The sequence below is a fragment of the Phodopus roborovskii genome, unplaced genomic scaffold (assembly GCF_943737965.1).
Source record: "Phodopus roborovskii unplaced genomic scaffold, PHOROB, whole genome shotgun sequence".
Taxonomy (NCBI): domain Eukaryota; kingdom Metazoa; phylum Chordata; class Mammalia; order Rodentia; family Cricetidae; genus Phodopus; species Phodopus roborovskii.
In genome coordinates, this window is record NW_026125444.1 from 11,324,532 (window position 1) to 11,345,339 (window position 20,808).

The window sequence follows — 20,808 nt, forward strand, 5'->3', positions numbered from 1 at the left end:
GGGCCACCTGAGCATGGAGGAAAAGCATTTACATGGCACAGCTCACAAAAATTGCGTTTTTTTTTTTTTTTTTAAGCTTGTGACTGTGAGAAACGACTGTGAGAAAGGAAGTGAATGGCCTCAACTCTAGGGATAATCGCTTACAGAAATGCAAATGATCTTTTCACATAGTTTGGTAAAATGCACCCAAAACATTAAAACCAGAAACCATCTGGTGGTCTTTCATTTAGAAGTCACCACCTGAATTCCTTGACCTCAGTCAACCTCTCAGATCTTAATGGTTAGTGACCTGCAGAAGTCAAGGTTGGATGCAGTAAATTACAAGTTAATTAATGCTTTTAAAGATCTTTAGAGTAGAGGTTGGAAAGATGGCTCAGAAGAGCACTGACTGAAGAGCATGGCTGCTCACCACTGTAATTGTCCAGGAGTTCAGACACCTACACACAGACAAAAACACCAATTGAAAGACAAAAAGGAAAAGTTAAAGAAACCCCCCCCACTTGAAATGAAGGACAAACTAACCTGGAAAGCTAACCCAGACCAATATCTGTTCCTTGGAATTTGCTAACTTCCCCTCACAAGGCACTGAGATAACAAGATACCAAGAATTCACACTGCCCCTCCTTTCTTGTGAGTCAGCAGGTGGTGACTAGGGTCCTTAAGAAACAAAGAGATAACTGTACCTCTGGTTTGCCCAGACAAGATTCATTAGCACATCCTGAGGCCCTAAGGTCTGTTGACCCTAATAGGGAGACCATCTGACCTCAAAGGGTCACGTACTCAATGGACAGAGGGTCCCACCCCCTCCCTAAGCTTGTGGGTTTTGCCTTTAAAAACACCTGTGCCCAGGGGATGGTGCTTCTTTCCAGCCTGCATGCTGAAGGAGCCCATTTGTGCAAATGTTTCCTGTTCATTAAAGCCTCTTGCGTGTTGCCGCAACTGGACAGGACATTGAGTTCTTGGGGGTACCGACTGAAACTGGGAGACTCCTCATTCTGAGGGTCTTACACAATGTACATGAAATTAAATTAAATTTTTAAAAATCTTTCCAAAGAGGAGAACTGTAAGGACCTTTAGTTCAATTTCTTGATTAGACCAACAAAATCATGTCAGTCATTATTCAGAGAAATAGTCTGTTCAGTCTAAGATAAAACAATAAAACTTTTTCAATAGTTCCCACAGTCATTGGGAATAAATAAATTTGAACTGAAACTAAATTAAATGTTTATCTTTTGAAGTTATTTCTAAATGATAAGAAACTAAAATTTTGCTTTAAGTATCTACTTCATAGTGTTTTTTATGACAAACGTTACATTGTAAACCTGCTTGCATGTTACTTTCAATATCTAAAATAACTGACTTCTGGGATAACTATAAACTGTTTTATCAGCAATCAAAAAATCCAGTAAGACAGTAAATTGCTTCAGCTTTTGTGAAATGAATACTAACCCCTCCTTGAAATTAGAGATGATAGAGGAATGAGGATATAGGGGATGGACAAACATGAAGAGCAGACCTCTCATAACTATTTTCTAGGAAAGTCTGCATCATTTACCTTCTTTTCTAGATACTTAGTACAACTTCATATACAAAAACATACTTCAGATCATCTTGGATTACAGTGGTGTCAACCACTTATTACTCTGTTTTTCTCAGTCCTTACTTTTCACACACACACAGACACACACACTCACTCACACACTCACACACACTTTGATTTGATGTTTTATTTACTTAACAATAAGAACAAATAATCCCTTCATTGCCTTCCAGCTTTCTCTTCAGTCTACTTTCCAGGACAACATCAAAATCCAAATCCACCTCCTTGGACTTCCCAGCAGGTCCCTGTCATAAGACAGATCTTCCTATAGTAAGAGACCTTCAAGACTTTGGACTCTACTCTTTACAAAGTATTTAGAAATAAAAACCAGATCTTCCTGTTAGAAATTCTTCTGAATAATATTTATCCATTTTTCTTTATTTTAGATGAAATTCATATAAAAATCTTCTTAGTATGCTATATATATACTTCATGAGAAAGGATGATGGTAATCAATTCGTTCTATCAGTTTCATATTTGTGCTTTGACCCACAGATATAGATAGGTAGGTAGGTAGATAGATAGATAGATAGATAGATAGATAGATAGATAGATACATAAATAGATGATCCACATATATAGAGGCAATACTAGATATGGCGCCCAAAGATATGGTAGCAAAGTACTTAATGCATAAATAAGATACATTGTATAAGGGTTTACAGTAGAATTTAGACTACCTTATAAGAAATAGTAAGAAGAAAGAATATCATAAAGAGATAGTCCTAAAGAAGACAAGTTTTTAGAAAAAAAAAAGGATGCATGAGTGCTACCTGTCATTCTTGTCCACTGGTACCCAGAAGCCTCCATCTCTTGCAAACACTCAGGCTGCACCAGCTTCATGCCCTCACCTCTAGTAAGGTTAAAAAGCATGTAAAACCACCCTAGGCATTGAGCATGTTCAAGATAAAGCAACTTGTTTAAACAATAAATTTACTTTGAAATATGATTGTGAGAAATACTGTTCTGGTCAGTGTTCTATTGCTATGAAGAGACACTGTGACCAAGGCAACTCTTTAAAAAGCAATCAATCAATTGTGGGCATCTTACGGTTTCAGAGGTTAGTCCTTCAATATCATGGTAAACAGCATGACAGGAGTCATGGAAGGCATGATGCTAGAGAAGTAGCTGAGAGCTACATCCTGATCCTCAGGCAGAGAAGCCGAAAGACTACTCCTAGCCTGGGCATTTTTAAAGTTCATTTCCTACTCCCCTCCCCAAGGACACACTTTTTCCAACAAGGCCACACATCATAATCCTTCCAATCCTATCAAAGAGTTCTGCATCCTGGTGACTTAACATTCAAATGTACAAGCCTATGAGGTCCATTCTTATCCAAACCACCACAAATACGGATATTACAGTTTCCCACAATTGTCTTTCCTAGAAGGAAGATATTTGAAAATTTTAACAAAGGTGAAATTTTAACAAAGAACATGACTTGTTTTTTATTTTGGAATATGAAATGCAGACCATTATTTTCTATTCATATTTCCCTGTCTTCCTCCATAAACATGTATTGATTATGTGTGAAGGTGTGAGGACATAGAGATAAAAGGTATCTCTTATCATAAGAATATCATAACAGTTGAGTGTGCTGGTACATCATATATTTAATCTCAGCACTCCACAATAGAGGCACTTGGATCTCTGTGACTTCGAGGTCACCCTGGTCTACATAATGAGACGCAGACCAACCAAGGCTACATAGTAAGACCCTGTCTCAAAAGGAAAATCTTGAAAGTCAGTCAAGGGTTAAGACATTAGATACAACACAAATTGCTGCTGTGTATAAAGTCAGAGGTGAGACTGAGTTTCCTGAGAGCAATGAGCATCATCTAAAGAAAGAGGGGTATTAACCCTTTCTTTGCTGAAGGAGGCAGCATTCAGGCTTGTGTGAAAGGGAAAGTGACAGACAACAAAGAAACCTGGAAAGGAAAACACACAGAGGCAAGTCAGATGCAGAAGTGTCAAGAGGGCAATGTCTTTCTAGAGACATGCAAGCGACTGAGCATGACTGGGGTCATTTACCACACAGGCACACACACACACACACAATGATGATGGTAATACAATAATGGGATACGGGGTGCATAGGAGGTGATTAAGTCAATGTTCCCACAAAGAAGCCCAGAAGGACTTCTGATGTACCCACTAAGGTCTTCCCAGTAGTCGACTGAATGACAGGACAGAGCCCTGAGAATTTAGACTGCAGGACTAGCCCCACGTGGTAACAAGTGATCCAGATGAGAAGATGACCACATTCACTTAGATGAGTATCCATTATGACAGACAACGGACAACGAAAGGCAACCCCACTTCATGGTGATTTCCATGGAGGGGTAGGGAGGGAGAAGATAGAAGCTGTTATACCTTCCCACCCTCCTAGTATCAGGTTCATTACAAAGCATTCCGATCAGACTCAGACATCTGTAGTTCATGTCTTTGCCTGCATGGCCTATTTGACACAGGCAACATCTTTAAGATGCAGAACAGAGCCATTTCCCTATAGTCAAAAGAGCAAGTTCATAAAGGAACACATAAATAATTAGTGGAAAACAAAGCAACAACAAAAATCAGGTTGGTAGGCAGGTAGAGAAGTCAGTAACAACATCCATGTTTCTATCGAGAGTAGTGGTTCTCAACCTTCCTAATGCTGTGACATTTAACACAGTTGTTAAATATGTTGTGGTGACCCCCAACCATGAAATTATTGTCATTGCTATTTTATAACTGTAATTTGTTACTGTTGTAAATCCTAATGTAAATATCTGTGTTTTCCAATGGTCTTAGGCAACTCCTGAGGAAGGGTTGGTTGTCTGGTTCCCAAAGCTGTTGCAACCCATATATTGAGAACTGCTATCTAGGTCAAGTGAGTAGATGAGACACACAGAGACAGGTTAGATGAACTCTACAGATATGGAGGTGAGGGTGGCTTGGGACTGCCACATCACCCTGTGGAATACTCGGGATCTGCAAAAGGGTAGGAGACAGTGGGAATTGGACAACTGGACACATGGTTTAAAAGTTCCTAAGAATCTGTTCTGGAACCAGAACTAAAATTAAAGCCAATGATAATCTGAAGTCAAGTAGAAGGGGTGCACAAATGAGAAAACAGGAGGGCATCTAAAATAATTTTTTAAAAGTGTTTTTTTAAGAAAAAGAAATCTCAAATAACCAGAATCACAGAAGTAGAATCACAACAAGCAAGTATCTTAGGAAATTGTATCCTTTTCTTATTCTGGATGGATAAATGAATGGATTAGCTTTTAATTGTCTGGAAAGATCAGGTTTCTAAAAGGAAATTTGTTACTATGGAAACGACTTTCAATATTGAACAGGCAGTTTGACCACAACATGGTAATTACTTTAGTTTTCCCCTTAATTGCATACTTTCTTGCTTTTAAATAAATATATATCCTGTTGGTCAGAAATGTCCAGCCAACTGGGGCTGTGGTGAGCCAAAGCATGCACATAGGTCTCCAGCTAACTTCCCAAGCTGGAGACCATAGACCCAGACATTCTGGGGCTTTCCTACTTTACACACCATCAGAGTGGGCAACTCTCCAAATTCAAGTAACCATCCCACCTTTTCTCCTATGAGCAAATCCCGTCGGTCGAGCACATGAAAATCTCATGGTCCCTATCAGCCCATTCAAGGGTACAGTTCAAGTATTCAGCTATATTAAAAAGAGTAAAAATATAGGATTTAAAGAAATATCAAAAATGTTATCAGTGTCTCCTTTAGATCCTAATTTCACAATGCTAAACTCAGGACCCACTCATGTTTAAATAAGTTCACTAACCTTATCCATAAAACTTTGTATAGCTGTGTCTTGGCTCTCCATATGAGCAACGTATCTATGTCTCCCGATGGAAGCAATTATCTGTGTCTCTTTTTCCAAAAGTTCGCACAGAGCAGCCTTCCTTTCAGCTTGAGTTAAATATTGGTCAATTTGTGCAACTTCTTCTTGACGCCAAACTAGAGGGATAACATGAAAGACTCTTGAGTTGTCAAAATCCACAGTTTTTTAAAAAGCAGAGATTTTTTTTGTTTTTTTGTTTTGTTTTGTTTTTTAATTATATTAATTCACCTAATTACATTAATATTTTTATTTTTTGAGTTATGACTGCTGGGGGGGGGGGACACGAGTATGGATGCTCTTGGAGGCCAGAGGTGTCGGATCCCTCTGGAGCTGGAACTACAGATGACTATAGCCACCTTATGTGATTGCTGGGTATCAAACTCAGTCCTCAGCTCTCCAACACGTAAGATAAAATAATTTTGTGCAACTCTTAGTTGATATGCACTAAGTGTTCTTAACAGTTTTGTATCTTCCACAACCAATGCTCTTACATTCACTCTTTTATCTTCTGCAAGTCTGGAGACTTTCTTTGATGCCCTCTGTCTTTCTCCCCTTTCTCTATTGATTCTTACTCCATCTTAGGATCTGCTTCCCCGAGGACCCAAAACAGTAGTTTTATACATAGTAGTTTACATTACTTATCACATTTATCATATCATTTTCTGTTTTGACAAAACTCTAAATCACATCATGCAAATTTTAGATTAACTGCATTTCATTATGATAATCCTTAAGGTGTTTTAAAGCACTGGTCACTATAATAAAGATGATATTGCATAAATATAGTCCAAGATTATATTTTAAAAAAAAACTCCAAAGAGCAACAATTTAGTAAACCTATTCTATCTAAATATAGACCTACATTGTTACATATGAATTTCTATATCGTACCTCAAGCTTAAATCAAAGTTTCTAGACTCGGCTGTGTTTTTAATAAAGGTTCTATTCAAATCCTTAAGCAAACTAAATTTGAAGAATAAAATTCTTTTTCACTTCACATTTCAAAACTATCAAGCCTATAGTGGCAGAAACATAGGGTAGGAAATGACCTTAGAAATTAAATTGCTCGATCCTACATCCAATCACGTCGCCTCCTCTCAGTGGCTTGGATAGGAGTAATTTACCTGCCACAGAAGCAATTTCTTGAGCTACATGTCATCCCTTTGTCCAGCTGAAGGTAGCGTCTCATGTCTCTCTTACATTTTCCCTTCTCAAGACATAAACACTTCCATTCTTAAATTGTACATTATGTGATATAATTTCCTGTCACATCCAGGTCAACCATTTCCTGTTTCCTAACAAACCACTCAAAATATTCTGTCAAATTTTGTCAAAATAGAGGCTTCCGCACAACCTGCCACACACTCTCCTGACTGACGTGACAAAAATATGAAGGAGGGTGAAGGAGAGAGATGTACAGCATCAATAGAAACAAGAAAAGGATGCGCTATGCCAATGCAGGCACAATTCCCAGGAAATATAATGAAGATTTGGGTGATAAATTAAAAATAAACCATCCCCCAAATATGCAAGCACTGTTTCCCAAGCTATCACAGTATCATTTCCGGAAGTGGGTCTCATAGAAGGTGATGGTAAATCTCTAGCTTAACTGAGAGCTAGAGAAAGGTGGACTTTGAGCCTTTAGAAAGTCTCTAAAAAGCCTAAAGAGAATGTCTAACATTTTAAATCACAGCTGGAAACACTGGTAACTATGTTGGTGTATACAAAAAAAAAATGGAGCAAAGTATAAAGAAAGGGAATAAAGCAATGGGTAATAATAGCCCTCATCTAGTAGCTGATGGAAACAGAAGCAGACACCCATAGCTAAACATTGAGCCAAACTGGAATCCAGATGCAGAGAGGGAGGACAAGACCACACTGCAGAAACACATAGACATAGCTGATCTCACAGAGATCTGCCTGCTTCTGCCTCCCTGATTGCTGGGATTAAAGGTGTGCACCACCACTGCCAGGCAACTTTGAAGATTTTTAATAATTATTTTTATTTATGTGCACGTGTGTCTGTCTTGTGTGTATGCCACAAGTACCACAGAGGCCAGGAGAGGGCGATACAGAGAGCTGGTGATACAGATGGTTGTGTGATGGGAGATGTCATTCTGTATATGTTTCTCATACTGGTTAATAATAAAGCACTGTTGGCCAATAGGAAAGGAAGATAGGAGGGACTAGGAGACAAGGAGGAAATAGGAAGTAGTAAGGGGAGTCAAGATGGAGAGTCAGGAGAGAGCTGGACGCCAGCCGTCTCCCCGGTAAGAGAAGGCCATGTGAAAATACATAGATCAGCAGAAATGGGTTAATAATTAAGGCAGAGCTAGCCGATAAGAAACAAGTAACCAGGCCAACAGTATTGTATCAAATACAGAGTCTCTGTGTATTATTTGGGGCTGGCGCAGCAGCAGGACAAGACCAGGCGGCAGGCAGAAAAACCGTACTCGTTACAGTTGTGGGCCAAACAACTTAAAGCACTAAGAGCCAAACTCGAGTCCTCTGGAAAAGGAGTAAGCACCCTTCACCACTGAGCCATTTTTCCCACACCCAAAACAGAGGAACTTTAGAGGATTACAATGGCATGTTATTCTCAAGAGGCATGTTTGAAACAACATGAGACCAAAATGGAAACGTGAAAAATGGGCCAAGATGAGCATAATGAAAGTGGGATCCATATCATTCCTGTAAGAAACAGGGCGAAAGAACTCACATCCTGACATGAAAGATCATTCTATGACCTGACTGTTTTGACTGTTTATACCAGAAACCCTGTGATCGTCTTCCATCCATCCATCCATCCATCCATCCATCCATCCATCCATCCACCCATCCAAACACAACTGTAGTAAGTTTATGTTACATTGCAGAAAGCAGGACAAAGTACAAATGTGTTTTTTTTTTTTTTTTTTTTTTTTTTTGTAAATACTTCACACATAGGAGCCAGTTGAATTTCCCAACAAGTCAATGAAGCAGGTTCTGTCATCTCTTGTCTTAATGAAAAGGGAACTGAAGGAAAGAGTGTTGTGATTAGGACATACACCTAGGGAATGCTGGTGTCATGACCCACGCTCGAGCAGTCCCGCTGTGTGGAATACATGATTCTGTCAAAAACAAAAAGCCATGATATCCTTTCTTTTGAACATGGGACTTAGCACTTGGCTCACTACAAAGGCTTCACTTAATCTAGTGCCCATCTAAGTCTTTCCCTCTGCGTGGAAATGACATGTAAGTACAATGTCAGGATGATGTATCTAACGAAGCTCCCAGAATCTCTTCTGCTCACACCATCAAACCTATCTTTACTCTGAACTTTTTTTTCTTATTTTACATATCGATCCCAGTTCCCTCTCCCTCCTTCTATCCCTCCCTCCCTTTATTTCTTCCTCCCTCCCTCTCTCCCTCCCTCCCATATCCCCTGACCACCCTCCCATCCCATACCCCCCCACTCCACAAGTAGGGTGATGCCTTCCTGGAGGGGTCATCTAAATCTGTCAAGTCATTTGGAGTAGGGACTAGGCCCTCCCTCCTGACTCTAGGCTAAGGGGGTATCCCTCCATGGGGAATGTGCTCCCAAAGTCCTTTTGTACACCAGGGATACATCCTGGTTCCACTGTCCGAGGTCCCTTAGACTGCTCAGGCCTTCTAACTGAGACCCATGTTCAGAAAGTCTGAGTCGGTCCAATGCTGGTTTCCCAGCTATCAGTCTGGAGGCCCATTAGTTCCCCCTTGTTCAGGTCAGCTGTCTCTGTGTGTTTCTGTAACCCGGCCTTGTCCTACCTCTTTGCATCTGGATTCCAGTTTGGCGCAGTGTTTAGCTGTGGGTGTCTGCTTCTGTTTCCAGGTCTCTGAATATTTCTCTAGAGTCAGTTTTCTCTTAAAACCTATAAAGGATCCCTCTTTTATGGTCTCTCTCTCTCTTTCTCTCTCTCTCTCTCTCTTTCTGTCTCTCTCTCTCATCTATTACTCCCCTGACTCAGTCTTCCTAGTCCCACGTGCTTTCCTCTCCTCCCTTTCTCTTTCTCCTAGCCCCCTCTACACTGCTGCTGGGAGGCAAACTTGTACGGCCATTTTGGAGATCAGTATGGCGGTTCCTCAGGAAAATGGGAATCAGTCTACCACAGGACTCGGCAATTCCCCCTCTTAGGCATATACCCAAATGATCCACATCCATGCAACAAAGACATCTGTTCAACTATGTTCATAGCAGCACTATTTGTAATAGCAAGAACCTGGAAGCAACCTAGATGCCCCTCAACTGAAGAATGGATAAAGAAGATGTGGCACATGCACGCAATGGAATACTACTCTGGACTTTTAAAAGCCTTTTCTAACCCAGTGGTGGTCACACACACTTTTCATTCCAGCAGTTGGGAGGCAGAGGCAAGAAGGTCTGTATGGGTTTGAGGCCAGCCTGGTCTACAGAGCAAGTGCCAAGGCAGGCTCCAAAGCTACACGGAGAAACCCTGTCTCAAATAAAATAAAATAAATAAAAAGCCTTTTCTCTTGTATGGCTACTGTACCTGTCAATGTCCTATCACTTCCTTATCCATTCAAGCCACTCAGTAGTTATTATGTAAAAGGAGATCTGTAAAAAGGAGATATGTAAAAAAAGATGCCGGGGCAAATAAAGTGAGACGCCACACTTTCTTCTTCAAGAAATTAACACATCTCCTAGCCTCTATATAATTGGATAGGTGAGTTTTAAAAATTCCAAAAGAACAGAGTTTCTGCTTCTCTTTCCCTTTATCATCCTTCGGTGCCCAGCACTTTCTCCCACTGGGCTTTAAGACTTTGAATAGATGCATCTTGACATGAGAGTTTATGTCTTATTCTACAGACATGATCCAAGCATATGTACTCCCCTACTGTTGTGGTACAGGCATGGTTACTTTTTCACGGGGCTACAGGAACATTTCAAAATGTACTTCTTTTATATGAACTTATATAGTTAGAAAGTGTTTCCTTTCTACCAAAACTTCAGATTTACGTTAATAGTCACTAGGAATTATAAAATAAACATCTAAAGTCCAAGTGTGGGTTTTGGCCTTCCATTTCTAGCCACTACCTTTTATAATACTTTGTTTTGCAATTTTATCAGGACGTTTCTTTGTCCTCTCATATTTCAAGTTGGAACCATCCAGATCAGGTCAAAAATTGCTAGTCCCATTCTTTGTTAGAACCCTGTCTGTCCTTTATCAGGAATACATTATTCAAACACTGCCCAGCTTGATCTATCAAGCAAGAGAATTTTGAAATGCAAAAGCTAAATTATCTTCAGCAAAGACTGTGGAGTTTGAGAGCTAAATTATATTATGGAAATCCAGGATATCTACGATTGATGAGTTTGTTATTTAAAAGTAGTTTTGCCAACCCGAATAAGAAATATGACAAACCCCATATACCAAAAGGCAGTTGATGAATAAAAAGAAGTTGTTTGCTTGTAGGAATAATAACTGAGAATATTTATCTCAAAGGATTACAAAATTGCTCCCAAAAAGCAAATAAGAGCTGACTAATATTAGTGAGCCTGTTTTATTTCCCAGATTTACATCAGGAACATCCAATGCCTAAAGTAAGTTTAGGTGTGAAGTTATCCAAACCAGTCTTGAAATTTCAAAGAGGGATGTATTGTTCTGCTGTATCAATACTTGGCTGAAATCTCAAAATACACAGATATATCCAAACACACACATAGACTCAACTTTCACATTCTTGTAATGACATTGGAAACAAAACCAATGAATCTTAATTTTGAAAAATAAAAGCCCTTTTCATTAGATGAAGATAACATATCTGTATTAAGGGATAACATACATCAGAATAATGTCCCAACCACAAAAAAAGGAATAGGAAGTCACAGAGCAGAGACCGCTGAACTATTCCAAGGAAGTGTGGTTTGCTAGAACTGCTGCAGCCAAATACCCTTAGATCTTGATGCACTGAGCAACAGAATTCTATTTCCTGACAGCTCTGGAAGCCACAAGCCCAAGATTAATACGCTGTCTGGGGTGTTGCTCCTGAGCCTCTCTCTCTTCCTGTGGTCATTTTCTCCTAATATTCCAACTATGTACTAATCAAATATTTTTAGAGGGACCATCCATTTCTCTTTATTACCTCTTTTTAAAAGAAATATCACCACATACAACCACACTTGAGGTACAAAGAATTCAGATGTCAACAAAAGAATTTTGGGAGAACACAATCTCAAGCAATAAAGAAGCCAGTAACAACAACAAAAAAAAATTTGAGGCAAAATATATCAAATAAATTGGTTAATTAGAAATAATAAAATTAACTTTTCCCTTAAACTTCTATTCTTAGACAAATTCCATATTCACTCTGAAACATCTTATTCAAACTTGTTATCTCTAAGCAAGAAATCTTAGAAGCCACAGTGGTCTGTCTCCCATGGCAGTTAAATGCATCCATATTGTAAAGCTCTCATCATAAACTGGAAAGCCAAATGACCTAAAAAGGTATAGCATTCACCTCATGAGACTGTCAAGACAAGAAGCTAGAAGGAGAAAGGGATAAAAATAATAGGCAAATTTAAACACATAGCCGTAAACTGGTGAACATATAAATTAAGTAGAACTTTTGAAACACAAATACAGAGCAGACAGCATTAAAAAATTGTATACTTGATTGTCTCAATAGTCACATTAAATCTAAATATTCCAGTGCAAAGGCACAGGTCATCTGATTAGGTTTTGAGGGTAATATAAAATTATATATCCTGAATATGAAAACACAGAGATCAAAAAGTCACAGAATACTGAGAGGTGCATTACATTAGCCGTGATCTTAAGAAAGCTGGGACTGAGCATAGAGATGTATCCTTGAAGTTCTGACACAGCCAGGAGGATTGCAAGCTCTAGGCTAGCTTAGGTTACAAAGTGAGACTTTATCTGAATATAAAGAAGAGTGGGGAATGAGGAGAGAGAGAAGAAAGGGAAGCAAAGGGGGAGGGATAAGAAGAGAGGGGAAAGGAGGAAGGGAGAAGAATATATTGATATTGGTCCAAGTTTATCATAGTAAAGAATGCTACAAGAAATAAGGACATTCATAATGATAAAGGTTTCATTATATCACTAGCATATGTATCAGCACATAATTCTAAATATTTCCTCATCCAGTAAGAGAGGTTCCAAATACATCAAGCAGTACCTAATTGAACTGCAAAGGAAAACTGAAGAAACTGTAATCATAGTTTGGGATTGCAGTACCTTGCTCTTACCTTTGATAAACTGGTAAGTGGGGAATTAGGAAACACATAGATTTGCATAATATTCTGAACCAAGCTTATATAACTGATATTTACCAACCATCCCTCCCAACTATTACAGAACACAAACTTTTCTCAGGTACAACAGAACAAAATGACTTATATTGTATTACTAAAACAAGCTGAGATAAACTTAGAAGGACCCAAGTCATGTAGAAGTATATTCCATAACCAAATTAGAAATCAGTAACAAGTCCGTGAAAAAAAAATCTTTAAACAACATACTTCAAAACAGTCTGTCAGTCAAAGACAAATTATAAAGGTAATCAGAAAGCATTTTGAAAAGAAAGAAAATCAAACTCAACACATCATAGAGTTGGGAAACAGCCAATGCAGCAGTAGCTGAACCCAGGTCTCAGGACAATGGTCTTTGCTTTCACCATGCAATGAGAAAAAGAGCAGTAAACTGAACCAAACATAAGCACAATAGAGGAAATGATGGTTTAAAAAAAAAAAAAGCAGCAGACTACAATAAAAACAAAAGAAATCCAAGATACAGAAATCAATAAAAGAGTAGTAAGATTGTAAATCCACCAGGAAAAAAATGAATAAAGACAGAATTACCAATATTAGGAGTTTGGGGTGATATTATTACAGATCCTACAGATAACAAAAAGATAATATAGAACACTGTTAACATCTTTATGTTTAACATATTCATAATTATACATGAAATAAACAAGTTACATAAATGATGTAAATTAATGAAGCTCAGTACAAGAAATATATACTATAAATAAGATATATCTATTAATGCCATTTCATTTCATTTAGAATCTCAAGCTTTCCCATAAGGAAAACCCAAGGCTTTGGTGACCTTATTGGTAAATTAGAAATATTTTAAGAACAAAATACTAATTCTATACAAAGTTTTTTTTAAAAATGAAGAAAAAAAGAATATAGCAGTATCCAGACATCAAAACTAAAAAATAACATGACAAGAAGAAAAAAAAAAGAAATAAAATCTATAGACCAATATCCCTTAGGAATCTATATAAAAGTTCCTACCAAAATTTGACAATATTAAAAGGTAACACGGGGGTTATCAAGACCCCTTTGAGGGGTTGAATGATCCTTCCATAGGGGTCATATATCAGATATACTGCATAGCAGATACTTACATTACAATTTATAACATTAGCAAAATTACAACAAAAATAATTTTATGATTTGGAGTCCACAACATAAGGAACTGTATTAAAGGGCTGCAGCATTAGGAAGAATGAGAAACGCTGCGGCAGTACAGTATAAGTAAAGGGAGTTTACCACAGGAATGCAGGGTTGGTATGCACAAAACTCAAGTGCAATGGATCAAGGAACTCAACATAAATTCAGCCGCAATGAACCTGATAGAAAAGAAAGTGGGAAGTGGCCTTGAATGCCCTGGCACAGGAGACTGCTTCCTAAATAGAACAACGATAGCACAGACACTGAGAGCAACTATCAATAAATGGGACCTCCTGAAACTGATAAGTTTCTGTAAGGCAAAGGACACAGTCAACAAGACAAAATGGCAGCCCGCAGAATGGGAAAAGATCTTCACCAACCCCACATCTGACAGAGGGCTAATTTCCAAAATATGCAAAGAATTCAAGAAGCTAGTCACCAAAACACCAAATAATCCAATTAAAAATTGGGGTACAGAACTAAATAGAGAATTCTCAATAGAGGACTCTAAAATGGCTGAACATTTAGATATATAACACTAAGTATATGATCCTTATTAAAAACACATTGAACTTTATCAACAGTAAAGACAGTCACTCTAGCAAAGACACCAAGGGTGAGAAGGTGTAACCTTACTTAGCTGAGCAGAGCCCTTCTTCTCCCAGCCTGATAGGTGACTCATACTTACTATCCTGGGGTACTTGAGATGAACCTCCCATTTAAGGGTGCCAGCTGTTCACTTTGAGCCTCTTACTGACAAAATTCCATCATTTCTCCAGGTGCCCCACTGAACAAGACCTTAGCCTTGTTTGTTCACTCTCTCCTGCATAGGCTCCTGTGTTTCTGCTCAAAATACCCTGAGAGTGGTAACCATCTCAATGTTGTCTTCTGTATCTCCAGCACCCTGCAGTCTGACACTGACCTACCAGGACAAGGGTTACTGCCACTCCTCTGTGTCCCTAAAACCAAAGGAGCTTATTTCAAAGACCACCAAGAGGGTTCCCTTGAAATACCTCTCACAGTCCTCTTGGAAACAACTCCAAAGTAACGGCTCACTTAAAAAACAAACCAAGAGAAAACTACTTCTACTAGCTGTTTTGTAACTTTCCTTTTTTATTCCTTTGATCTTACTGAGTAGTCCATGGGCCTAGGCGAGTTCTCAATTTATTTCTTCTATAAAGGCTTTACTAGGGGGACAGAATGTCTTACACTGACTCTGATATCCCGATATCTAATCTCTTTGGCTCTCAGTCAAAAATGAATTGAGGTGATAGTGCTGTACATCCTCCTGAAAGAGCAAAATAAAGACAGACACGCCTGAGGTTAGATAGGATGACAGACTAATTAAAGTTTATGCTTTCCTCAAAAGGTACAAACTGCTTTTATCTCTGCAAGGCTGTCTATTGGCGCACTAAAGCTGAAAAGTGCACATGCTATGAACCAGAATCTGCACTCCTAAGTCTTACACCCTAGAGAGATGCACATTTCCGTGCTTCAACAAAGAGCACTACTTATATTTTGAAAAAGACAGAGCCTGGGCACAAATCCACAGTAAGGTGGATAAAATAATTGTGATCCTTTCTATAATGAATAATCTATAGAAATGAGATTGAGCAAGCTGAATTACCTGTGATAACATAAACAGAACTCACAATATAATATTGAAGTTTAAAAGACAGGCATAAAACAAATCATTCTGAATAATTCTACTTATATAAAACTGAAAACAAGGAAGACAAGCCCAATTGCTCCTTAGAATATGGGTACTCAAACCAACAGTCTTCGGCTATTGGCATTCATGGAAATTCTGCTTAATGGAAATCTGCCCTATCATACTGCTATAAAAAAGAACAATACGGCATCAAGTATCAGCTTGAGATGATCTTGACTGATGTACCTTAGATGGTAGTGTTTATCATCTTAAATAAGTATCATTCTGTTGTTATTACTAAGGACAGAATTTAAAAAAAAAAAAAAAAAAAAAAAAAAAAAACTGGATTATGAATTGTAGCTCAAGCCATACAATTGTCCCTCTGAGCCACAAGAGGGCAGCAATTACAAGGCACAGTTGGGAAGATGGGCTGAAAAAACTTGAATTAAATAGAGGCGTGGCATAAAAAACAAATCTTGTAAACAGATATTGAGTACCCCCTCCAATAATAGTTTTGAAATTATTCTAAATCTTTTAATTTCTAATTTTAAGATGAAAAACTGAAATAAATTTCGTATGTAAGAAATTTCTATTTGTTTTCATTTTCACCATACAGTTCCTGTATGGTCATGTATAAAATGCATGTTCTACTTTAACACAGAAATCCTGTTAAGATTAGTCACCACAGGGCAGGCACTCACACATGCAATTCACTCTATTGAGCCTTCTGAATAAGATGCAACTGAAACTGCTGAATCCTTTTCAGAGTTGGGGAAACTGAGGTTTACAAGAAAAGGACAATTTGTACTACCCAACACTGTCAAACAGAGAAGGCAGAATTTGATCTTTTCTGATGTTTTTCACAGTTTCCCATCATCATGACAAAATAACAGTGACATCCTTGGCTGATTCATATATGATTTAAAATATCATTCTCATAGATCCCTGCTATATAGAATGTTAATTTTATGATTATAGGATTTTTCCAGGAAACATGGCTAACAATGGTCTCTAAGAATTGATCCTTATACCACATGGGCTAATCACAAAAACAGATAACAATGCTTATAAATACTCAGAGAATACAATGACCTATTCTCTTAGCCTAAAGGACACTGTTCCACTACAATTAAATTGGGGCTATTTTTAGTTGTTAAAAAATCTGTATCCTTACAAGAACCCAATCTCTCCATTCTCAGACCGTTATATTTATCTGTTTCTGGGTTTCTTCCTTACCTCCTTCATTAATTCATTTTAGTGGATATTGTTAAGCATATGAGCTAAACACAGAAAAATAAACATTGCCCAAATATAAATAAATCATTCACGCATGGAGTTTGTACTCCACTGGTAAAAACAAATACTAAAAATACTAAACACGAGGTGCCGATGACATCGAAAACTTGGCAGGGCAGTGAGGATCATCAGATACCAACAGCAGTGTGGCACAGCTGATTTTCATTAACCTGGGTTTCCGTGAATGCCAATAGCTGAAGAACCGGGTTTGATTGCCCACTTTCTAAGAAGGGCCTGGAGTAATTGGACTTGTCTATTGGCTTTGTCTTCCTTCTTCTCAATTTTTATGTATTTCATTACTTTAAAAGGCCATGAACTCTTTATTTGGGACAATAGATACAACATTTCCCTCCTTGGAGCCCTTCCTTTCTTCCCTGTCATCCATCATGTTGTCTGTCACAAAAGCTTTTGAGTAGGTGACAGAGACCCCTTGCCTTTATCTCTAAGGAATACACATCCTATAGAGGACACAAGGTAAAATTGTTATTGTGTTGGGGGCTAAAGGGGAATTGCTAGAGTGTAATCAGATGGAATGTGGTATGTGGGAACATCACGGTTCAATGCTGAATTCACAAGCCATTCAAAGCGTCACACAATCAGGTGAGCGATCATTTGAAATTACGTGGCTGAAGCATCAGTGCAAAGATATTCTAAAACTCCATAGTTCTCACAGCCATGTACACATATGTTTGTAAGGAATATGTTTTCCTACCCACCGCTGGTCTGGTCCTGCCTTTTGTTGTTGTTGTTGTTTTGTTTTGTTTTTGTTTTGTTTTATTTTGTTTTTACTTTCACCTGCATTTATTTTACACTGAGTTTATTCCCATGCCATAGCTTTTGTTTCTTCAGTTCCTTCTGGGATGTCTTCTTTTGTGCAACCTCCTCTTCTGGCTTTGGAACAATCTGCTCCTTTTCCATGAGGATCATCTTGATGTGGCAGGGGGAGCTCATGTACAGGTTAATCCGGCCGTGGGCTCTGTAGGTTCGTCGGCGCATCTTAGGTGCTTTGTTCACCTGGATGTGTTCAATGACCAGAGAATCGACGTCTAGACCCTTAAGCTCAGCGTTACTCTCTGCATTTTTAAGCATGTGCAGCAAAAATTCAGCACTCTTTTGGCCACCGACCCTGTGTCCAGCCCCACTGTTTGTTTGGCCCGGGCACACCTGCCTACTCCACCATTGTACCGCCGGAATGGCACACATTGCTTCTTCAAAGTGACATCTTTCTTTTTTTTTTCAAAGTGACATCTTTCAGGTATTTGGTGGCTAGAGTTTATATACTATCCTTCTGTGGCCTTTGAAGATAGATAATTAAGGTTATAGTTTTCCTTAGGATTAAAGATAAGTTACATATAAGACTTTAGACTCACAAAGATAGGACAGTTGATAGAATATTTTCTTAAATCTTACTAAATGTTAATGGACTAAATATTGTTAACTGTGATTCTTATTTGATAACGGTTGTGTGATATATTTTGCTATGTTAAGGTTAAAACCCTTCTTTTTATTTAGACAGAAAAGAAGAGATGATGGGAGATGTCATTCTGTAAATATGTTTCTCATACTGGTTAATGAATAAAGCACTGTAGGCCAATAGGAAAGCAAGATAGGCAGAACTAGGAGACAAGGAGGAAAGAGGAAGTGGTAGGGAGGAGTCAAGATGGAGAGTCTGGAGAGAGCAGGACGCCAGCCGGCTCTCTGGTAAGATGAGACCATGTAAAATACATAGATTAACAGAAATGGGCTAATACTTAAGACAGAGCTAGCCGATAAGAAACAAGTAACTGGCCAACAGAATTATATCAAATACAGAGTCTCGGTGTATTAATTGGGGCTGGCATGGCGGCGGGACCAGCGGCGGGCAGAAAAACATACTCCTCACATATGTTGTTATTTAAAACACTTGTAATCTTATATCATTCTTAACATATTTGCTGGGTGTAGTAGAGAAGAGCATGTATTTAATCCCAGCAGAGAGACAGCCAGACTTCAATATAGTCTACATAGTGAGTTCCAAGGCAACCAGGGATGTGCACACACACACACACACACACACAGAGAGAGAGAGAGAGAGAGAGGAAGAGAGAGAGGGGGGGGGAATATAACCTAGACTCCTAAGACAAGCCCCTACAACGAGGGTGTCTTTCTTTTATCCTCATCAAGCCTATGTGTCCTGCAAAGCCGCTTGGCACTTACGCTCCATAGCGTTGTAAAGGAGCTCAAAGTCTTCCCTCGTCTTCGGGTTGTGCCTCCGATAGTAGTCCATCTGCACCCATTCCTCTTTTTCTCTGATCTTCTTGAGCTCTTGCTCTTCCTCCCACTCCAGCCTCCTTTTCTTCTGTTGTCTTAAGCTGTCCACATAGCGTTTAGCATGCCACTGCCTGTAGCAAGTCTGTATCACAATCACCTGTGTTCAAATCAAAAGGAACAACGTGTCATTGACTGGTTAATCAGAACATAAGGAAAGGCAACAAGTGTTTTGATTCAAATTCAACAATTCAAAAATATTGGTGGCCTAGTTCTAATCTTTCTGAGACATTATGCTTAAAAATATACAAACTATGAATACTATGCCATTTTTTATATGTTCCACTTTGACTTTGAAATCTAAGAACACGTTTCCTATAAGAAGCCAATTGTAAATGCTGAAGAGCACAGACTCAGAGGGGCCACCTAGCAGTGGAACTGCAGCTTTTCCCCAGTCTGCCTACCCCACCCTTCCTCAGGCCAACACCATCACAGCTTGTCCCTGGCCCTGCTACTGCTGGACCCCCACCCCCAATCCCGCTGAACTTCTACACTGAGGCACAGAATACACCAGTCAGAAAGAGTGACTACACGCACCTGGATCAACACCTAGATTGATAATCACCCAAAATCTAGATACCTAAATGCTAGAGTAAGAACACAATGAATAACAGAAAGGGCAATATATCACCACAAGAACCCAGGTATCCTACAACAGGAAGACCTGAACATTCCAAAAACACCTGAAGCACAAGAAAATTACCTTAAAAATCTTAAAAATAACTTTATGAAAATGATCGAGGTCCTTAAAGAGGAAATGAAAAGAAAAATCCCTTAAAGAAATGGAGGAAAAGACAACCAAAAAAAAAAAAAATTTGGAGGAAATCAATAAATCTGTTAAAGAAAACCAAGAAGAAACAAACGGTTGACAGAAACAAAATTGTTTAAGAGCTGAAAATGGCAGAAATAGAAGCAATTAAAACACACATGCAAACATACACACACGCAAACACACACATAAATGAGAGAATTCTGCAAATGGAAAACCTGAGTGAGCAAACAGGAAGCTACAGATATAGACACTACCAACAGAATACAAGAGATGGAAGAGAGAATCTCAGGCACTGAAGAAACAATAGAGGAAATAGATTCATTGGTCAAAAAAAATGTTATAGCTAAAAAAAAAATATCCCAAAACATCCAGGAAATTTGGGACACCATGAAAAGACCAAAACTAAGAATAATATAAATAGAAGAATTCCAGCTCAAAGGTCAGAAAATATATTCAACAAAATCATAAAAGAAAATGTTTCCAACCTACAGAAGGGCATACCTATAAAGGTACAAGAAACATACAGACCACCAAATAGATTGGACCAGAAAAAAATAAAGTCCCCTCACCACATAAGAATAAAAACATACAGAACAAAGAAAGAATATTAAAAGCTGCAAAGAAAAAGGGTCAACTAACATATAAAGACAGACCTATTAGAATTACACCTGACTTCCCAATGGAGACTCTAAAAGCTAAAAGAGCCTGGACAGATGTCTTGCAGACTCTAAGAGACCCTGAATGTCAGCCCAGACTACTATACCCAGCAAAATTTTCAATCACAAATGACCAAGTCAAATTTAATTAATATCTATCCACAAACCCAGCTCTACAGAAGTACTAAAATGAAAAACT

The 20,808-nt window shown here is 38.5% G+C and overlaps 1 protein-coding gene across 2 annotated transcripts in view; it reads right to left on the reverse strand.

Annotated features, from left to right (window-relative positions):
* Iqub (IQ motif and ubiquitin domain containing) overlaps positions 1-20,808 on the reverse strand; it is a 62,723-nt gene that overhangs the window by 24,582 nt on the left and 17,333 nt on the right. For both annotated transcript variants that reach the window (XM_051175763.1, XM_051175762.1), the window contains exons 7-8: positions 19,071-19,281; positions 5,407-5,582 (exon numbers count right to left, since the gene is read on the reverse strand). In XM_051175763.1, coding sequence (XP_051031720.1) covers positions 5,407-5,582; positions 19,071-19,281 — 387 coding nt within the window. The remainder of the gene's footprint in view (positions 1-5,406; positions 5,583-19,070; positions 19,282-20,808) is intronic.